Raw genomic sequence first — 15,581 nt, forward strand, 5'->3', positions numbered from 1 at the left:
AGAAAAGCTGAAACTGAGGTTCAGGATGATATGAAGGGAAACAGACTGGGTCAACTAATAGGTCTAGGTGAGACAACTGACAGTGGTATCCTCTCTTCTTTTTTTTTTTTGTTGGGGGGGGGGGGGTGGTTTAGGGCTCTCAGTAGCTTTCATGGGTTCAAGAAAATGGACATAAAAGGTGGGCAAAGAAAGAAGCTGGGTGGGAATTCTCCTTGCCTGTTGCACAACTTGAATGGCAGCAACTGTAGGGATGATGTAGAGTGCTTCCACAATCACCTGAGAAGGAAATGACTCACCAACTCTAACCAGCAGCTTAGATTCCAAACTAAAAGGTGCATGTGACCTGGATATAACTAATGAGATTTCTGAAGTCTAGAAACGGCTTACTAGACAAGAAACTCTCACACAAGAACAGCAGTATTTTGGATCATCAAATCATTTAATCAAGTTTTAAATTCATTTTCCAGGGGTATTTAAAAAGGCATATCCAGTGCGCAAGGTCCTGCATTTAGCTGGGTCTGCATAGCAGTGAATGCGCCCAGCTTCGCCCCTGTTTCCGGGACTTGGATCCCTAACTAGAAGTCAATACTGTGTGTCCACGATTTAGAGACAGAGAGAGCACCAAGGAACAAACATATACATACCATCAATGAGCATCCTGCATAACTCAGCTGCTTCAGCTGCTTCATCCTCAATTTCCTCCTCTATCTGCACTTCAGATGGATGCTTTCTCATTTTGAGTCCCCTAACCCCGTCTGCCTTGTCATGCTTGGATTCATAGTTACCCTCTTCTCCTTCTTCACACTCTTCTGCATCTAGCAAATTTTCCAGGTCCCCGGCAAATGAGTCCAGATCACTATTAGCTTCTGAATCACTCTCATTTTCATCACCCTCAGCAGCTGAAAGACTCTGAACTTGACGATCCCAAATTTCTTGACATTTTTCTCTTGTTTGCTGCTGAAGCTGGAGAAATGACATCCGCTGACCACGTGCATATTTGCTGATCGTTGTTGGATCAACCTTGACACCCGATGCAGCTTGCTCACTTGAAAGCTTGCGTATCATAGCAATTCGGTGCCACCTAGTCTGTTTGGTAATTTGTTCCTCGGGAACATCAAACTTAAGGAGAACCTAGAATTAAAAAAAATAAAATTTTGAAGTTAGAAATATAACATAGAAAAATGAAAAGAAATTGAAAGAGATCTTCTCCATCTAGAAGTAAGCATACAATCAGACAGAAAACAGTATTGTCTGAATACAGTCTTAAAAAGAGAGATTAAAAAGGATTTTCACTACAAGATCAGAGTTAAGTAGACAAAATGAAGAGATTTAGACAATTGCAGTTTGGGTCACATTACTGAGAGACTGCAGGGAAGACTGGTCAGATGGAAAAAACAGATTTTCCTTGTTAACAGGACGACACACAGATGTCTCTTACGTGTCCATCCAATATAAAGAATAGCCAAGGTATTCTAATTATGAACATTAATGGAAAGAACAGTCAGAAAATTGTTCGAGGCCACAAATAGAGAAGAATTATGTTCTTTATATAAGCACATTTAAGAAGACTGAACCCTTCTTCAAAACACAGTTATTTAAGCCAGATAAAAGAAAAAAAATCTTAGTATCTAGGACTCCGGCCCCTAAAAGGAAAAAAGAAAGAAAAAAAAGAGTAATAATAATGCAATAGCTAGCAATCCCAAGACTTTTACTATCTAACTCAAAACAACTCACTAGATAACAACACAAAACTGACCAAACTGCGAAGAAGATTTGAGAAACACATTAGATTCACAGCCAGTGATTTAGTCGAACCCCTGTTTTTATTAATCTGCTACTTCCCTGTTACCTATGACAATCTACTAGATCTGTAAGATTTTTAATCTTAAACTAGTACAGGCAAATTTATTTATTTATTATTACCCAGTGAAGGTAGATGCTTGGTTTCCAGCCTATATGGGGTTGAGCTAGGCTGGTGCCCATGCTTCCAGACAGCCAAAGCACCCAGCATGTGTCTAGATGCCATTTGACATTAGGTGAAATGCACTGCAAGATACTAAATGAGAATGAAAGATTGCTGCTTAATTATTACTGTTTTTAATTTCTGCAAGCCATTTTCATACACTACATTTTATCAGTTTTTCACATTGTAATGTCAGATTCTGCTCTGTAAATACCCATTTGTTGTTTTAAGAATGTACTAACATATCTTTTAAACATTGGATAGATGCTTATTACATAACGAGTGGGAAAAAGAAACACCAAATAAATCAATATCAATAAAGGTACAACAAGCAAGCTCAACCCAGTTTGTTGCTTTGTTGGTGGAGTCCCAACCACCCGATTGAGGATAATACACCTTTTTATTTATTTATTTTATGTTTCATTAATTAAGCCCGGGTAAAGGAGGAGGGTTGGTGCGTCAGGTCGGCAGCCGGCACCGGAAAAAAATCTAGCCAAACCTTTTTTCATGGATTCGACCTTATATGATAAAAGCTATGCTAGGGCGTTCCCCGACAAAAGAAGCGACGTGCTACACTATGGCCCGGGTGTAGTGATAAGTGGGCAAGGGTTAGCTAGGGCATCCCCTGTAACCGACGCGTCGCATTGGCGCCCGGATGCGGTGATAAGTAGGCAAGGGTTCCCGCGCCGTGGACTAGTGCGGGTAAAGAAGCTAGTCCATAAGCGTAGGATTAGATTGGCATCTTGGAACATAGGATCTTTAACTGGTAAGAGCTTAGAATTGATAGATGTTATGAGGAGAAGAAGGATTAATGTAGCTTGCATCCAAGAGACTAGATGGAGGGGTAAAAAAGCCAAAGAGTTGGATGACTTTAAACTTTGGTATACTGGGGATAAAACAAATAAAAATGGAGTGGGTATAATAGTGGATAAAGATTTAAAAAATGATGTGGTGGATGTTAAAAGAGTGGGTGATAGGATTATTGCTATCAAGCTTGTAATGGAGAAAGAGTTCATAAATATAATTTGTGCATATGCACCTCAAGTAGGATTAGATGAAAGTCTAAAGCTAGAATTTTGGGAAAATATGGATGGATTAATGCAAGGAATTTGTCAAGGAGAAAAGATTATCATAGGAGGTGATTTAAATGGACATATTGGAAAAGATCAAAGAGGATATGACAGTGTTCATGGAGGATATGGTTTTGGAGAAAGGAATGAGGAGGGGATTTCAATTTTGGATTTTGCTACTACTTTTGATCTATCTATAATAAATACTTACTTCAAAAAGAGAGATGAACATTTAATTACTTTCAAAAGTGGACAGCATAGAAGCCAAATAGATTTCTTCCTAACTAGAAGGACTGATAGATTGTTGTGCAAGGATTGCAACGTGATACCGGGGGAAAGCTTAAATGCACAACATAGACTTGTGGTCTTGGATATGTGCTTAGTCCCAAGAACACATAAAAGGTCCAAGGTAAACTATCCCAGAATAAGATGGTGGAATTTGAAAGGAGAGTACTCTATATCCTTTGTTAATTTAGTAGTTAAACAAGGAAAATGGGATTTTAAAGGGGATACCAATGCAATGTGGAAGGAGATGGCTGTGTATTAAGAAGGTGGCTAAAGATGTTCTAGGTGAATCAAAAGGAAAGATCCATTCTTATAGAGAGACGTGGTGGTGGGATAGTGAGGTTCAAGCTGCCATTAGGAATAAAAAAGCTAATTTTAAGACATGGCAAAGAACTAAGGATGTTGAGGATCTTCAAAGGTATAGGTTGGATAGAAATGAAGCTAAGAAAATTGCGGGAAAAGCAAGGGAAAGGAAGTATGAAGAGTTATACAATAAGTTGGGCACAAAGGAAGGAGAAAAATCTATTTATAAGATAGCTAAGATGAGGGATAGGAAGAGTAGAGATCTTGACCATGTTAGATGTATTAAAAATGGAGATGGTAAAGTATTAGATTGTGAGGATATTAAGAAAAGATGGGAAACCTATTTCTCTAGTTTACTAAATGAGCATTCTTCAAGCACTTATGTTTCTGACGATTACACTTTTCACCAAGGCACTAATGTCTGAACTTATATAGGTAGAATTTCGATGTCCGAAGTAAAAGAAGCTTTAAGGAGGATGAAACTCGGCAAGACACAAGGTCCTGATGAAATCCCAATTGAAGTATGGAAGACCTTAGGAACCCATGGACTAGTTTGGTTGACTAAGTTGTTTAATAAGATTATGAGCACAGGGAAAATGCCAGATGATTGGAGGAGAAGTGTTGTGGTTCCAATTTACAAAAATAAAGGAGATATTCAAAGTTGTAATAACTATAGGGGCATTAAATTGATGAGCCATACGATGAAATTATGGGAGAGAATAATTGAAACCCGTTTGAGACACTTAACTACGGTTACAGAGAACCAATTTGGGTTTATGCCGGGAAGATCTATAACGGAGGCTATTTACTTAATTAGGAGACTTATGAAAAGGTATAGAGAATGTAGGAAAGATCTTCATATGGTATTTATTGACCTAGAAAAAGCTTATGATAGAGTCCCTAGAGCGTTAATTTGGCAAGTACTAAAGAAAAGAAGTGTTGCAAGTAAATATATAGATATAGTTAAGAATATGTATGATGGTTCGGTGACTAGTGTTAGAACAGTGGGGGGACAAAGTAATGAATTCCCGATAACAGTTGGGCTACATCAAGGGTCAACTTTAAGCCCATATCTATTTGCACCGGTAATGGATGAATTAACCAAAGACATTCAAGATGAGGTCCCCTGGTGTATGCTTTTTGCGGATGATATTGTGTTGATTGATGAGGTCCGGGATTAATACCAAATTAGAATCATGGAGATTAGCTTTGGAATCAAAAGGCTTTAAACTTAGTAGATCGAAGACAGAATATTTAGTTTGTAACTTTAGTCATGATCGGGCAGATAATGAGGTGGTGATACTTGACGATAAAGAGATTCCTCAGAGTGATTGTTTTAGGTACCTAGGTTCAATCATAAGTAAAAGTGGTGATTTAGAAGATGAGGTTTCCCAAAGAATTAAAATAGGGTGGATGAAGTGGAGAGGTGCATCCGGGGTCTTATGTGATCGGCGTATTCCATTAAAGTTTAAAGGAAAATTTTATAGGACCATTGTTCAACCAGCTATGATGTACGGTGCAGAGTGTTGGGCTGTTAAAAAGAATCATATAGATAAACTCAGTGTAGTAGAAATGAGGATGCTAAGATGGATGAGTGGCAAAACTAGGATGGATAAGATAAGAAACGATCATATTAGAGTTGGTCTGGGAGTTGCTCCCATAAGTGATAAGCTTAGAGAAAGTCGTTTGAGGTGGCACGGCCAGGTTCAACGGAGACCTATAAATGCTCCTGTACGGAAAAGTGATATAATCCATATTGAAGGAACTAGAAGAGTTAGGGGTAGACCTAAGATAACCTTAGGAGAAGTGGTGAGAAAGGATATGTATAGCTTAGGCCTTGTATCTAGCATGGCCTCGAACAGAACTGATTGGAGGGCAAGAATCCATGTAGACGACCCCATTTAGTTGGGACAAGGCTTGTTCATTAATTAAATTTCGTCTGATTTACACGAAACATTAAAAACTTCTGCCTTCTTTGAAATACCATGAACAATTCCTGTAGGTTGAGCACCTTTTTCAAGTAAATATCGAACACCCTAGTAAGGAACCAAAGTAATTCAAGTTTGATTCTTTACTAGGTGGTAAAAAACTTGAATTACTTATCCCTTGATCTATTAATGACCTATCTCTCCAAGGATTGTGAAAATGTTCCACTAAAAATATTCTTGTTATTGCTTTGGTTCCTATTCCCAAAAAAAGTGGGCCCCACTCTAATAGCCCCAAATGAATCAATACATGCATTAAGATACACATGCTTCTTATTCCAAAACAAAGGAAACACTTTTCACTCTTTCATATACTAGGCAATTCCACTAGGAAAAGAAAATGTTGCATACTAATGGATTTGGGTCCATAACACGGTTTCAATACACGAGATCTTGTACCACTTACCAATAGATCAGGCCAAAAAGCGTGATCAATGGACAACAGGTGCATATTCCTATACTAAACTTGTTGGTCCTGAGGGATGGAGGAGGCTAGGTGATGTAACCTAGGGTCTGTGTTAGATCTTCCAAGACCCTCTTTAATAAGAACCAGAAAATAAATGAGCTCTCAATGCAGTTAGGGTTACTAATGGGATTGTTTAGATAAGAGTCCTGAGTAATAGTCGGTTTAACAAAGCTGAATGGGTTGGGTTTGGGTATGATTGTGATAATTAAAAATATGGAGTACCCAATAAAATGGTTATGGTGAAGAAAAGGATAATATATTGTGTATCTTGGTTTTAGGAAGGTCACTGGATAAACTAAGGTTTGTAGGAAAAGGGATGGGATGCACTAGGATTGATAGGAAAAGGGAGAGAATATCCTAGGGTTAACAAAATTGGTTTGGCATAGGCTAGGGTGTTTAACAATCAGGAGGATGGGATAGATTTGGATAGGGTTTTGAGATACCTAAAATTATTTCAGAAAGGAAAAGGACCTGTAGTTTGGAAAACAAGGTGAGTAGAAGCCTCTGGTCAGGTATGGGGTGGGTTCTTGAACTTCAAGGATGTTGATATTTCTTCCATCATCTTTCATCCTCTTCCTTTTTTTTTTTTTTTTTTTTTTTTTTTTTTGGGGGGGGGGGGGGGGGGGGTTGTAATTCTGCCACAACATTTCCGGGATTACAAAAAAAAGAAGAAAAAAACTCAAGAAAAGTGAGGGGAGGGCTTGCCACAAGAAAAGGGGGAAAGGGGTTGTGATGCAGCACAACCAGAAATTACTGTTCACGCTACTGTAGCATGAACAGTAACCTAGATGATATTTTTCATATTTGGTGGGCCCCAAGTCTAGTTTGCATGGAAATAGATTCAAATTTGGTGGGGCCCAAACTCCAGCTTGCAAGGAGATAAAATAGGATCTGTTTTCGTGGGAGTTCTAGAGATAATTTAGAATTTTTTTATTTATTATTGGGATAATCATGTAATCAAAGTTTTTATTTGGGTAGGATATCTAGGATAAGTTTTAGTTAGTTTTAAATTACCAAGAGTCCTATCCAAGAGTCCTATTATAGTTGTTTTCGTATCAAGTATGTTTATTTTGTTATTTAAACACTTGTAATCAGCTTATTGAGCATGAAATAGAAAAATATGAATTGAAGCTTTAGCTTTGTGCGTTTGCAGCAGCCCCCCCCCCTCTCTCTCCTCTTTTCTCCTTCTTCAAGCTTGATTCTTCTCAGATTTCTCCTTCTTCCCTCTTTCTTCTTTGTCCTTCTTTCTTTTCTATTCTGTCCCCCATTAGGTTGGCTTCTTGTGGCAGAGAGAGGGAGCCGGGTTGGCTGCTGTTGTGAGAAGAGAAGGGAAGCAAGAATTGCAGAAAATTACGCAACTTTCAAGAAGGCCTAGATGGGGTTTTCTTGGGTTCCTATGCTGCTGCAAGTTCAAGAAAAGGAAAAGAAAGTGGGACAGAGGAAGGAGAGGGGATGGGAAGGGGCTGTGATGTACTCACTTGTTGGAAGAGAACTGGCTGCTGTGAATTACTTGAGTACTGAATTAGGAGGAAGATTGCTGGACTTACTGGAATTGCAGGACTGAACCGATGAAAATAAAAGATCTCCAGATAACCACAAGTTCCCACCCAAAAGGACCCTGCAGCACTGTCTTTGCAGCAATTCTCCAAATATTTTTATTAATCCAGACTTCAGAATATACACAAAATGACTACGCTATTTATAGCCTGTAAGTTGAGGAAAGAGACTTGGAGTCAAATAAACAAACCTACTTGACTCAACTAGGGTTTCTGTTAGAATTTCAGCACCTGTAAATCAACCTAGGGACTGCAAGAAAATTTAGAAAGAAGAAGAATAAAAGAAGACTGAAGAAAAAGAAGAAGGGAGAGAGCTTGAATGTGTATGTCTTTTGGCTCTCCCCTAGTACTTTATTTATAATGTAAAATCAAGTCTTAGTTTAGGAAAGTTTCCTAAACTGAGTTACAATGAAAAGGAAAATTACATATTGCACAGGATCTCCCAAATCTACTGAAAAGGATCCTCAAGCTGGAGTATACATATCAAAGGCTCTAGCTTAGAATTACAAGAACACATCAAGGAACTTTATTACACAAGCATATATAGCAATAATAGATGTAGATAGTACTTCACTTAGGAGATAGTTAACAACAACTTAAGTAAGCAACCTTCATGTTGAACTAACCATCTAACAACGAGAGTAATAGGTAGTGGTGAAAATGAACCCTATTAGTAAGTATAGCATCAACAATTACATTATGGGCACTATCTAAATAATGCCAGTAGTAGTGAAGAATCTCCACACAAGAAGAAAAAATGTTCAACCAAAAGTCGCATATAAGCCTAGAGTTGGGGCAAAATATGGGTATATAAAAGACAATATAGATTACTACGGACCAAGTAGGTAGGTAAAAGACAGTACAAGTTACTACAGACCAAGTAGGTAGGTAAAAGATAGTATGGATTACTACGGACCAAGCAGATAGGTAAATGATAGCATAGATTACTACTGACCAAGTAGGTAGATAAAAGAAAACCAATTAGTTAGGTGGCATTGTAGAATACCATCTTATGAGGATAAAGATCTTCACCAACAATTTTCTTCAACAAACCCTGAGTAGATATAGAAAAAGTCTCCAATCTCGCCCTCATGTGTAGCATTACACGTGGACAAATAACGATGACCAGTTACCAGCATTTCAAAGTATGAGAACCAAAAAATTCAAGAAGGAAAAGTAGTAGCCACAAAGCAGTGCATTATTCACCAACAAAGCTGATCAAACAGCAGTAAATCGTCTCATAGGACAAAGTCTTGTTTACAAGAAAAAGAAAAAAAAAATTCTGAATCAATAACACTCAAATAGGGCACAATAGTAGCCCAGCAAAAGTGCAGTAACAATTGCCACAGATAATATCAGATGTGTTTACCAGATTAAAACAGCAGTCACTATGGTGCAAATTGGATTAAATTCAAAGTTCATAAAAAAAATTTCTGGTATTTATGGACTTGACAAAGTTCAGAAGAAAACAGACATCTTGCACTGTACCCGGGACCATAGAAGCAAACTTTTGCTATATCTGAAACTCCATAATCCTGGTCCTCTAGGTCTTTTTTGAAGTATTAGATAAAGAAAAGGCTGAACTTGATTCCGAAACAAACAATGGAAGCAGTAGTGAAGCAATATGGTTCCAGCAAATTTTTTCAAAACAGAAAAATTCAACAAAATAGGGCTAGCAGTATGTAACATGTAGCAGAACTAGCATATACAATGGAGGACAATACTTAGGTCTTGCAATCCAAATAGTGGGCATATCTTTGCAAAAAATTAAAGAGGAACCCCAAGACATGAGTACAGGACAGATTGAACTTCAGATTGTACAAAAAAGCAGTGCAACTGAAATAAAAAAATAAAAGGCTTAAAAGGGTAGCAACATTATTTGAATAATCGAACCATATGCAGTCCATACTTTTTGAGATTAATAAGCATCCCAGAGAACTTGAAGAAGACAGACCGAATTCACAGACAAAGAAAAACAACCTCTGATTTGCACAGAAACTATGGGCTTAGAATTCCACAATTTTGAATTATTTATGAAGTCTGAAACAGAGCAGATATAATTCACATGAAGAACCTCTGACATGCACAGAAACTGTTGACTGAGTTCTATGATCTAAATTAGTAGCAGAAAATCTAAATCTCCACATGATCCACGGGCCTTTAGTAGTATTAATAGGTAGATAGAGATCCCTTCATACGTTGATTAAGAAGGACCCACACTACACAGGTAGGACAACAATAAGTAGTTGCAAACCAGGAAAGGAAGGGGGGGGGTTGTGAAGTCGAGAGAGAAAAAGCAGTCCCAAAGCTGATTACAGAAGCTTTAATACCATGTTAGAATTTCAGCACCTCTGATCAGCCTAGGGACTAAAAGGGAATTTAAAAAGAAGATGAATAGAAGAAGACTGAAGAAGAAGAGAAGAAGAAGAGAAGAAGGAGGGAGACAGCTTGAATGTGTATGTCTGTTGGCCCTCCTCTGGTACTTATTTATAATGTAAAACCAACTCTTACTTAAAGAAAGTTTCCTGAACTGAGTTACAGCAAAATGAAAAATTATGTATTGCATAGAATTTCCCAATCTATTAGAAATGACACTATCTTAGGGAGATTACTTGTCAATCAAGCAATAAGAAAAATAAAAAATAATCAAAATACAAAGTAACTAAAATAGAAAGTGATTTTCTAACAGTCTCCTTTATAAGTTAGGAGACCCTTCACAAATAAATAAAAGCCACATAAATAAAGATCTTAAAATAAAAGACCTAATTATCCATAAAGAGTCCTACATAAGAGAAAGACTCACTATGACACAAAGACTCAACTACTAACTCAATATAAGAATTCAAAACACAATTGGACTAAGAAAATAAAACCAAAAATTCCTAAAAGAAGATAATCTTCTAATTAGGTTTGGAAAATGACCAAATTGCCCCTGCAGATACTCCACTAGCCTTGGGTGCGCCATATTAGTTGGGCCTTGGGTCTCAAGCTAGGGTTTTGTTTGGGGGGTGACCCCTATTCACATCACTAAGTTAGAAAAGATGGTAATCGATTCAAGGACAGAAAGTGACCTTGTTTTCCAGGGTAAGTAGGGGTAGAGAAATGCCTCGAGCCAATCTTTGAGTACCAATCACTATGACGCTCAATTAACCCATGCCATACTCCTAGCAAAGGCTCGATTGACCTTCAACAAAAGGCTACCTATACACAAAGCCGACAAAAGTGGGTAGGAAGAGAACACGTCAGGGCACAAAGGCTCCATCCTTTTTCTTTCTCTCCTTCCTTTTCTTATGCCCTTTATTCTCTCTTCCATTGTCCTTTGTGGTTTCTTCATCTTCAGTTCCCCCTGCCTTCCTTTATTTGTGTATCCCTCTCAATTAGCTTATTGTCCAAGACCTAGGAGTTCTAATTACAAGGAAGGACTGTCTTTAGGTCATGTTTGTGCTCTCAAGAATTGAACAACCCACTCCCAGCCCCTTTCCCAATTTTCCATTTTCTTTTCTTTTAGATATTTTCATGTCCCAGTCCCTTCTACCCCCCCTCCTCGACCACCCCCTCATTTTTTCTTTGTTGAGATATGCAATAGGAGAGCCCCTTATCATTGTTTTATGTTACTTGCAAAATTTAAAATCCCAAAATTTCGGCAGAACATGGTACAATGGTTTCAATTGAATATTTTGGTTGTTGTTGGGTTATACTTTTTGTGTACAGTTTAATTTGAGGCTAACAAGCACAATAGCAATGTTGTTTTTACTAAAACCTAATAGGAAGTGGAGTTCTTGATTTGTTTATGCTTGGCTGTATGAGGATGAAACTAGATCAAAATTTCACAAATGTAAACATGAATATACAAGAAACAATGAAACCTACATTAAAATGCAAGAACAAATATTGAGAAGTAGTACAAATTAAAATTACAATTACAACCCCTTGAAATTCCTGAAATTTAAATTTCATCGACTAAATTTTGTTTCGGACCATATATCGTCTCGATAGCTCAAGATGGCAAAATTTTGTGATGTTTAGTACCATCGTCACTTGTGAACATTAGAATTTATTATGTTTGTAACAAACTAGGCATGATTAACATCTGTGATTCAGCCTCATTGTTTTATGTAACTTCTTTTTTTTTTTCTTTTCAGAATTTCCTTTTATGCTCTTAAAAGTTAAAAGGGTTGTCTTATTATTTGTTGAATGAAAGTGGGAGTGTCAACTCTCAACAAAAGGTTATGACTCCTAAGGTAATACCAGGGTCTCTATTTATACTAATAACTTGCCAAAAATATTACATATCTTATCAATGTGGGAATATTACAAAGCGAATAAAATTAAAGGTGCTAACAGGACAATTCTATCCTTAATAATAAAATACCTACTACTACCACCACCACCTTACAACACTCCCCCTCAAGTTGGAGCATAGATATTTATCATGCCCAACTTACCAATGATATTACTGAATGCCCTGGTACTCAAACTCTTTATAAGCACATCAACTCACTGATTGTCTAAAGTAACAAAGGTGATACAAATCAGTCAAGTTTCAATATTTTTTTAATAAATTGTTCGTCAATAGCCACATGCTTCGTTTTGTCAAGTTGTTTCGGCTTGTGGGCTGTGTTGATTGCTGATGCTATCTGAAAAAGCTGTACAAGAACCTCCGAATATGATCCAAGCTCTTGAAGCAGCCCCTTTAGCCATAATACCTCACAAATACCTTGAGTAATTGCTCTAAATTTGACTTCTACACTGGACCTCGTAACCACTGTTTGTTTCTTGCTCCGCCAAGCCACTAAGTTACCTCTTACATACACTATTGAGAGGTAGATCTTCTGTCATCTAGGCACCCTGTCCAATCTGCATCTATGTATGCCTCAATTTTCAAATGCCCACAAACTGAGATTAGAATTCATTTTCCAGGAGTAGCCTTCAAGTTCATCAAAATCCGGTATACTACATCCAAGTGTGAGGAGTATGGATCATGCATATACTGGCTAACAAAACTAATTTTGCAAATGTGATGTATGGTTTAGTATGAGATAAATAAATCAAGTTGCCACTAACTTTTTGATAGCTTGCCATCAAGTGTAGGTTAGGCTCAATAGAAGTCTCTCCTAGAATACACCTTAACATTCCAGTCTCTTCTAGTAGGTCTAGAGTATACTTCCTTTGAGACAGGGATACACCATTGGCCAAATATGTTAACTCCAGCCCCAGGAAGTATCTAAGCTTTCCCATGCCCTTGATCTCAAACTCAGTCCCCAAGAATTTCTTCGAGGTTGAAATCTCTTCCACACTACTGCCTATGTCACAATATCATCTACATAGACTAGAAGTATAGTGGTATGGGGATTCTCTCTCTTAATGAATAGGGTATGATTTGCATTACTCTGCTTGTAGCCATTGGAAATCGTGGCTTTATGGAACCTCACAAAACAAGCCCTAGGAGATTACTTCAGCCTATAAAAGCTCTCTTTAGTTAGCACACTTACCCACGAGTCTCAGTGGTAGCATACCCAGGTGGCACATCCATATATACCTCCTATTGAAGTTCTCCATTGAGGAAAGTACTCTTCACATCTAGCTGCTACAGGCTCCACCCCTTATTTACTGCACATGAGAGAACAACCCGAATTGTATCCATTTTGGCAACTAGGGCAAATGTTTCTTGGTAATTGATCCCATAAGTCTGAGTGAAGCCCTTGGCCACCAATCTTGCCTTGTATCTCTCCACGGTCCCATTGCCCTGTGTTTGATGACAAACACCCAATTGCACCCAACAATTTGCTCTCTTAGAGTAAAAAACACCCGTTCCCACATCATTCCCCCCCCCCCTTCCAAAGCTCGCATTTCCTCATCCATTGCTTCCTTCCAGTTTGAGTAAGACAATGCTTCCTGTCATGTATTAGGAATAGATGTAGAAGACAAAGGAAACAAAGCTTTGGAATTCAGGGGATAAGGACTAATATGAAACATTGTTGAAATATGATATTTTGTGCATGTGCAATTGTGCATGGCTTCTTCCGTAATGCAATTGGTAAGTCCAAAGTGGGATTAATAGATGGTCTAGGAACTGTCACCTTAGCACTAAGATTATGAGCTTCCCATTGGCTTGGCACAAAAGGGGGACCTTCTTTCATGGATCACCTTTAATAAGTCTTCAGGGGTCTACGCTCCCCTTGCACATCATCCACTAATTGTTCTTGTCCGGTCACTCCATCTTCCGAAGTAGTATCTTCAGCAAAAATATCAGGAGAAAAGTCTAAGAGAGGAACCAAGACTGGAACTTCTTCACTAATAGTCTCCCCATGAAGAGGTGTAGGGGCAAAGAAAGGGACTTGTTCTTGGAACAACACATCCATAGACACAAAGAAACGACCGAGGAGGGTGATAACACTTGTAGCACTTCTGGGTAGCAAGATAAACTAAGAAATACACCGTGAACCCATGTCAATCCAAACTTACTATGAACATGGTGGTTTTTGGCAAAGGCAACACAAGCGAACACCTTGGGTAGCACAGTAAAGGTTGTTGTGCCTAAAAAAACCTTAAGGAGGTATAAAACACCTCGAAGTAAAACACATGTATAATTCAAGGGTCTGACAATATCCTCAAAGAATATTATAATACTAGGATAGGGTGAGCTCCTTTTGTTGCAATTGATGGATTTTTCAGCAGTTCTAAAATAATTTGTGCATCGTTTCCAACCTTTAAATATGTCTCCTTAGCAACTTCTAGAATGTAGTAGCATTAGAAAAAGGAGGATAACTCTCTCTCCCCACTTATCTTGCGTTGTACCAGACGAGGATGGTTTGACAGAACTCCCGTGTAGATGGCTAGTAAGATCACAAGCACCCACCGCCAGAGAAACAAATCGAGACCAATAAAGATAATTGGTCCCATTAAGCTTAATAGTGGTCATCTGGAAAGAAGAAAAATCACGATCCCGAGAAACAAAAGAAACGGGAAGTTATTGCATACTAGATATACCAGAAAAGGTGGAGACAACAGATTTGGCCATTACACGAAATAAAAATGAGTTCAAACAATAAAGAAAAATAGGTTTGGTAGGAGAAAAATACACACCAACAAGAAGAAAGCATGAAAGGGATTTTTAGGATAGAGAGAAAAAAATTTAGAACATGAGGGACAAAGGGGCAATGGCCCTAGAAGCACTCACAAGGTGGTGTGGTGGCCCTAGGACCAATCGCAGGTGGCTGGTACACTAGGCAATAGGCCTAGATGGATCGCAGGGGTCTTGCGATTCCTCTAGGAGCTACCGTTGGATCTAAAAAAAAAGTCTGGTGGAGAGGTGATAGGGTTACGACTTAGGATGGCCAAGAAAAGGTCTCCACCACCCTAGGAGAGTTGCAAATGGGTGGTGACACTCCTATGATGCAGGGATCCAAGATGGCTGGCAGTAAGGAGCAATAGCACTAGAGAAGTCGCAGGAAGGAGGGGACCCTCCTAGGTGCAGTGGCTTTTGGTGGCTCCAATGGTAATTGTAGGTGGTTCAAGGGTAGGTCAATGGTGGTGGTAGTGTGGCGGTAGGTCAAGGTGATGGTGGAAGTGAGTTGCAATGGGAAGAAAAAGAGAAAGTGGAGGCGCTGGTGGTGGTGCTCCTGTGATGGGTATTTAGGTTTTCTCAAATAAGAATTGGCTATGATACCCTGTTGTAAGATTTTGAAAAAAAATCCTCACTTGTGTCAAAGAGACAGTCACACAATAGTGTCTTTATCTATACTAATAACTAGCCAAAAATAGAACAGTTCTTCCCAGTGTATGAATTTTAGAAAGAGAATAAATAAAATAAAAGATCCTAACAAGACAATTCTATCCTTAATAATAAAGTACCTACTGCTACTACCACCTTACAACAATATATATATATATATATATATATATATATATATATATATATATATATATATATAAAAAAAAAAAAAAAAAAAA

The 15,581-nt window shown here is 38.2% G+C and overlaps 1 protein-coding gene across 1 annotated transcript in view; it reads right to left on the reverse strand.

Annotated features, from left to right (window-relative positions):
- Positions 1 to 15,581, reverse strand: part of HAF01 (HAC13 protein (HAC13)) — an 81,710-nt gene that overhangs the window by 5,139 nt on the left and 60,990 nt on the right. The window contains exon 17 of the mRNA XM_089136294.1: positions 645 to 1,131. Coding sequence (XP_088992420.1) covers positions 645 to 1,131 — 487 coding nt within the window. The remainder of the gene's footprint in view (positions 1 to 644; positions 1,132 to 15,581) is intronic.

This window comes from Hakea prostrata, chromosome 10 (genome assembly GCF_041222555.1).
Source record: "Hakea prostrata isolate BN-2017 chromosome 10, UWA_Hpros_2, whole genome shotgun sequence".
Taxonomy (NCBI): domain Eukaryota; kingdom Viridiplantae; phylum Streptophyta; class Magnoliopsida; order Proteales; family Proteaceae; genus Hakea; species Hakea prostrata.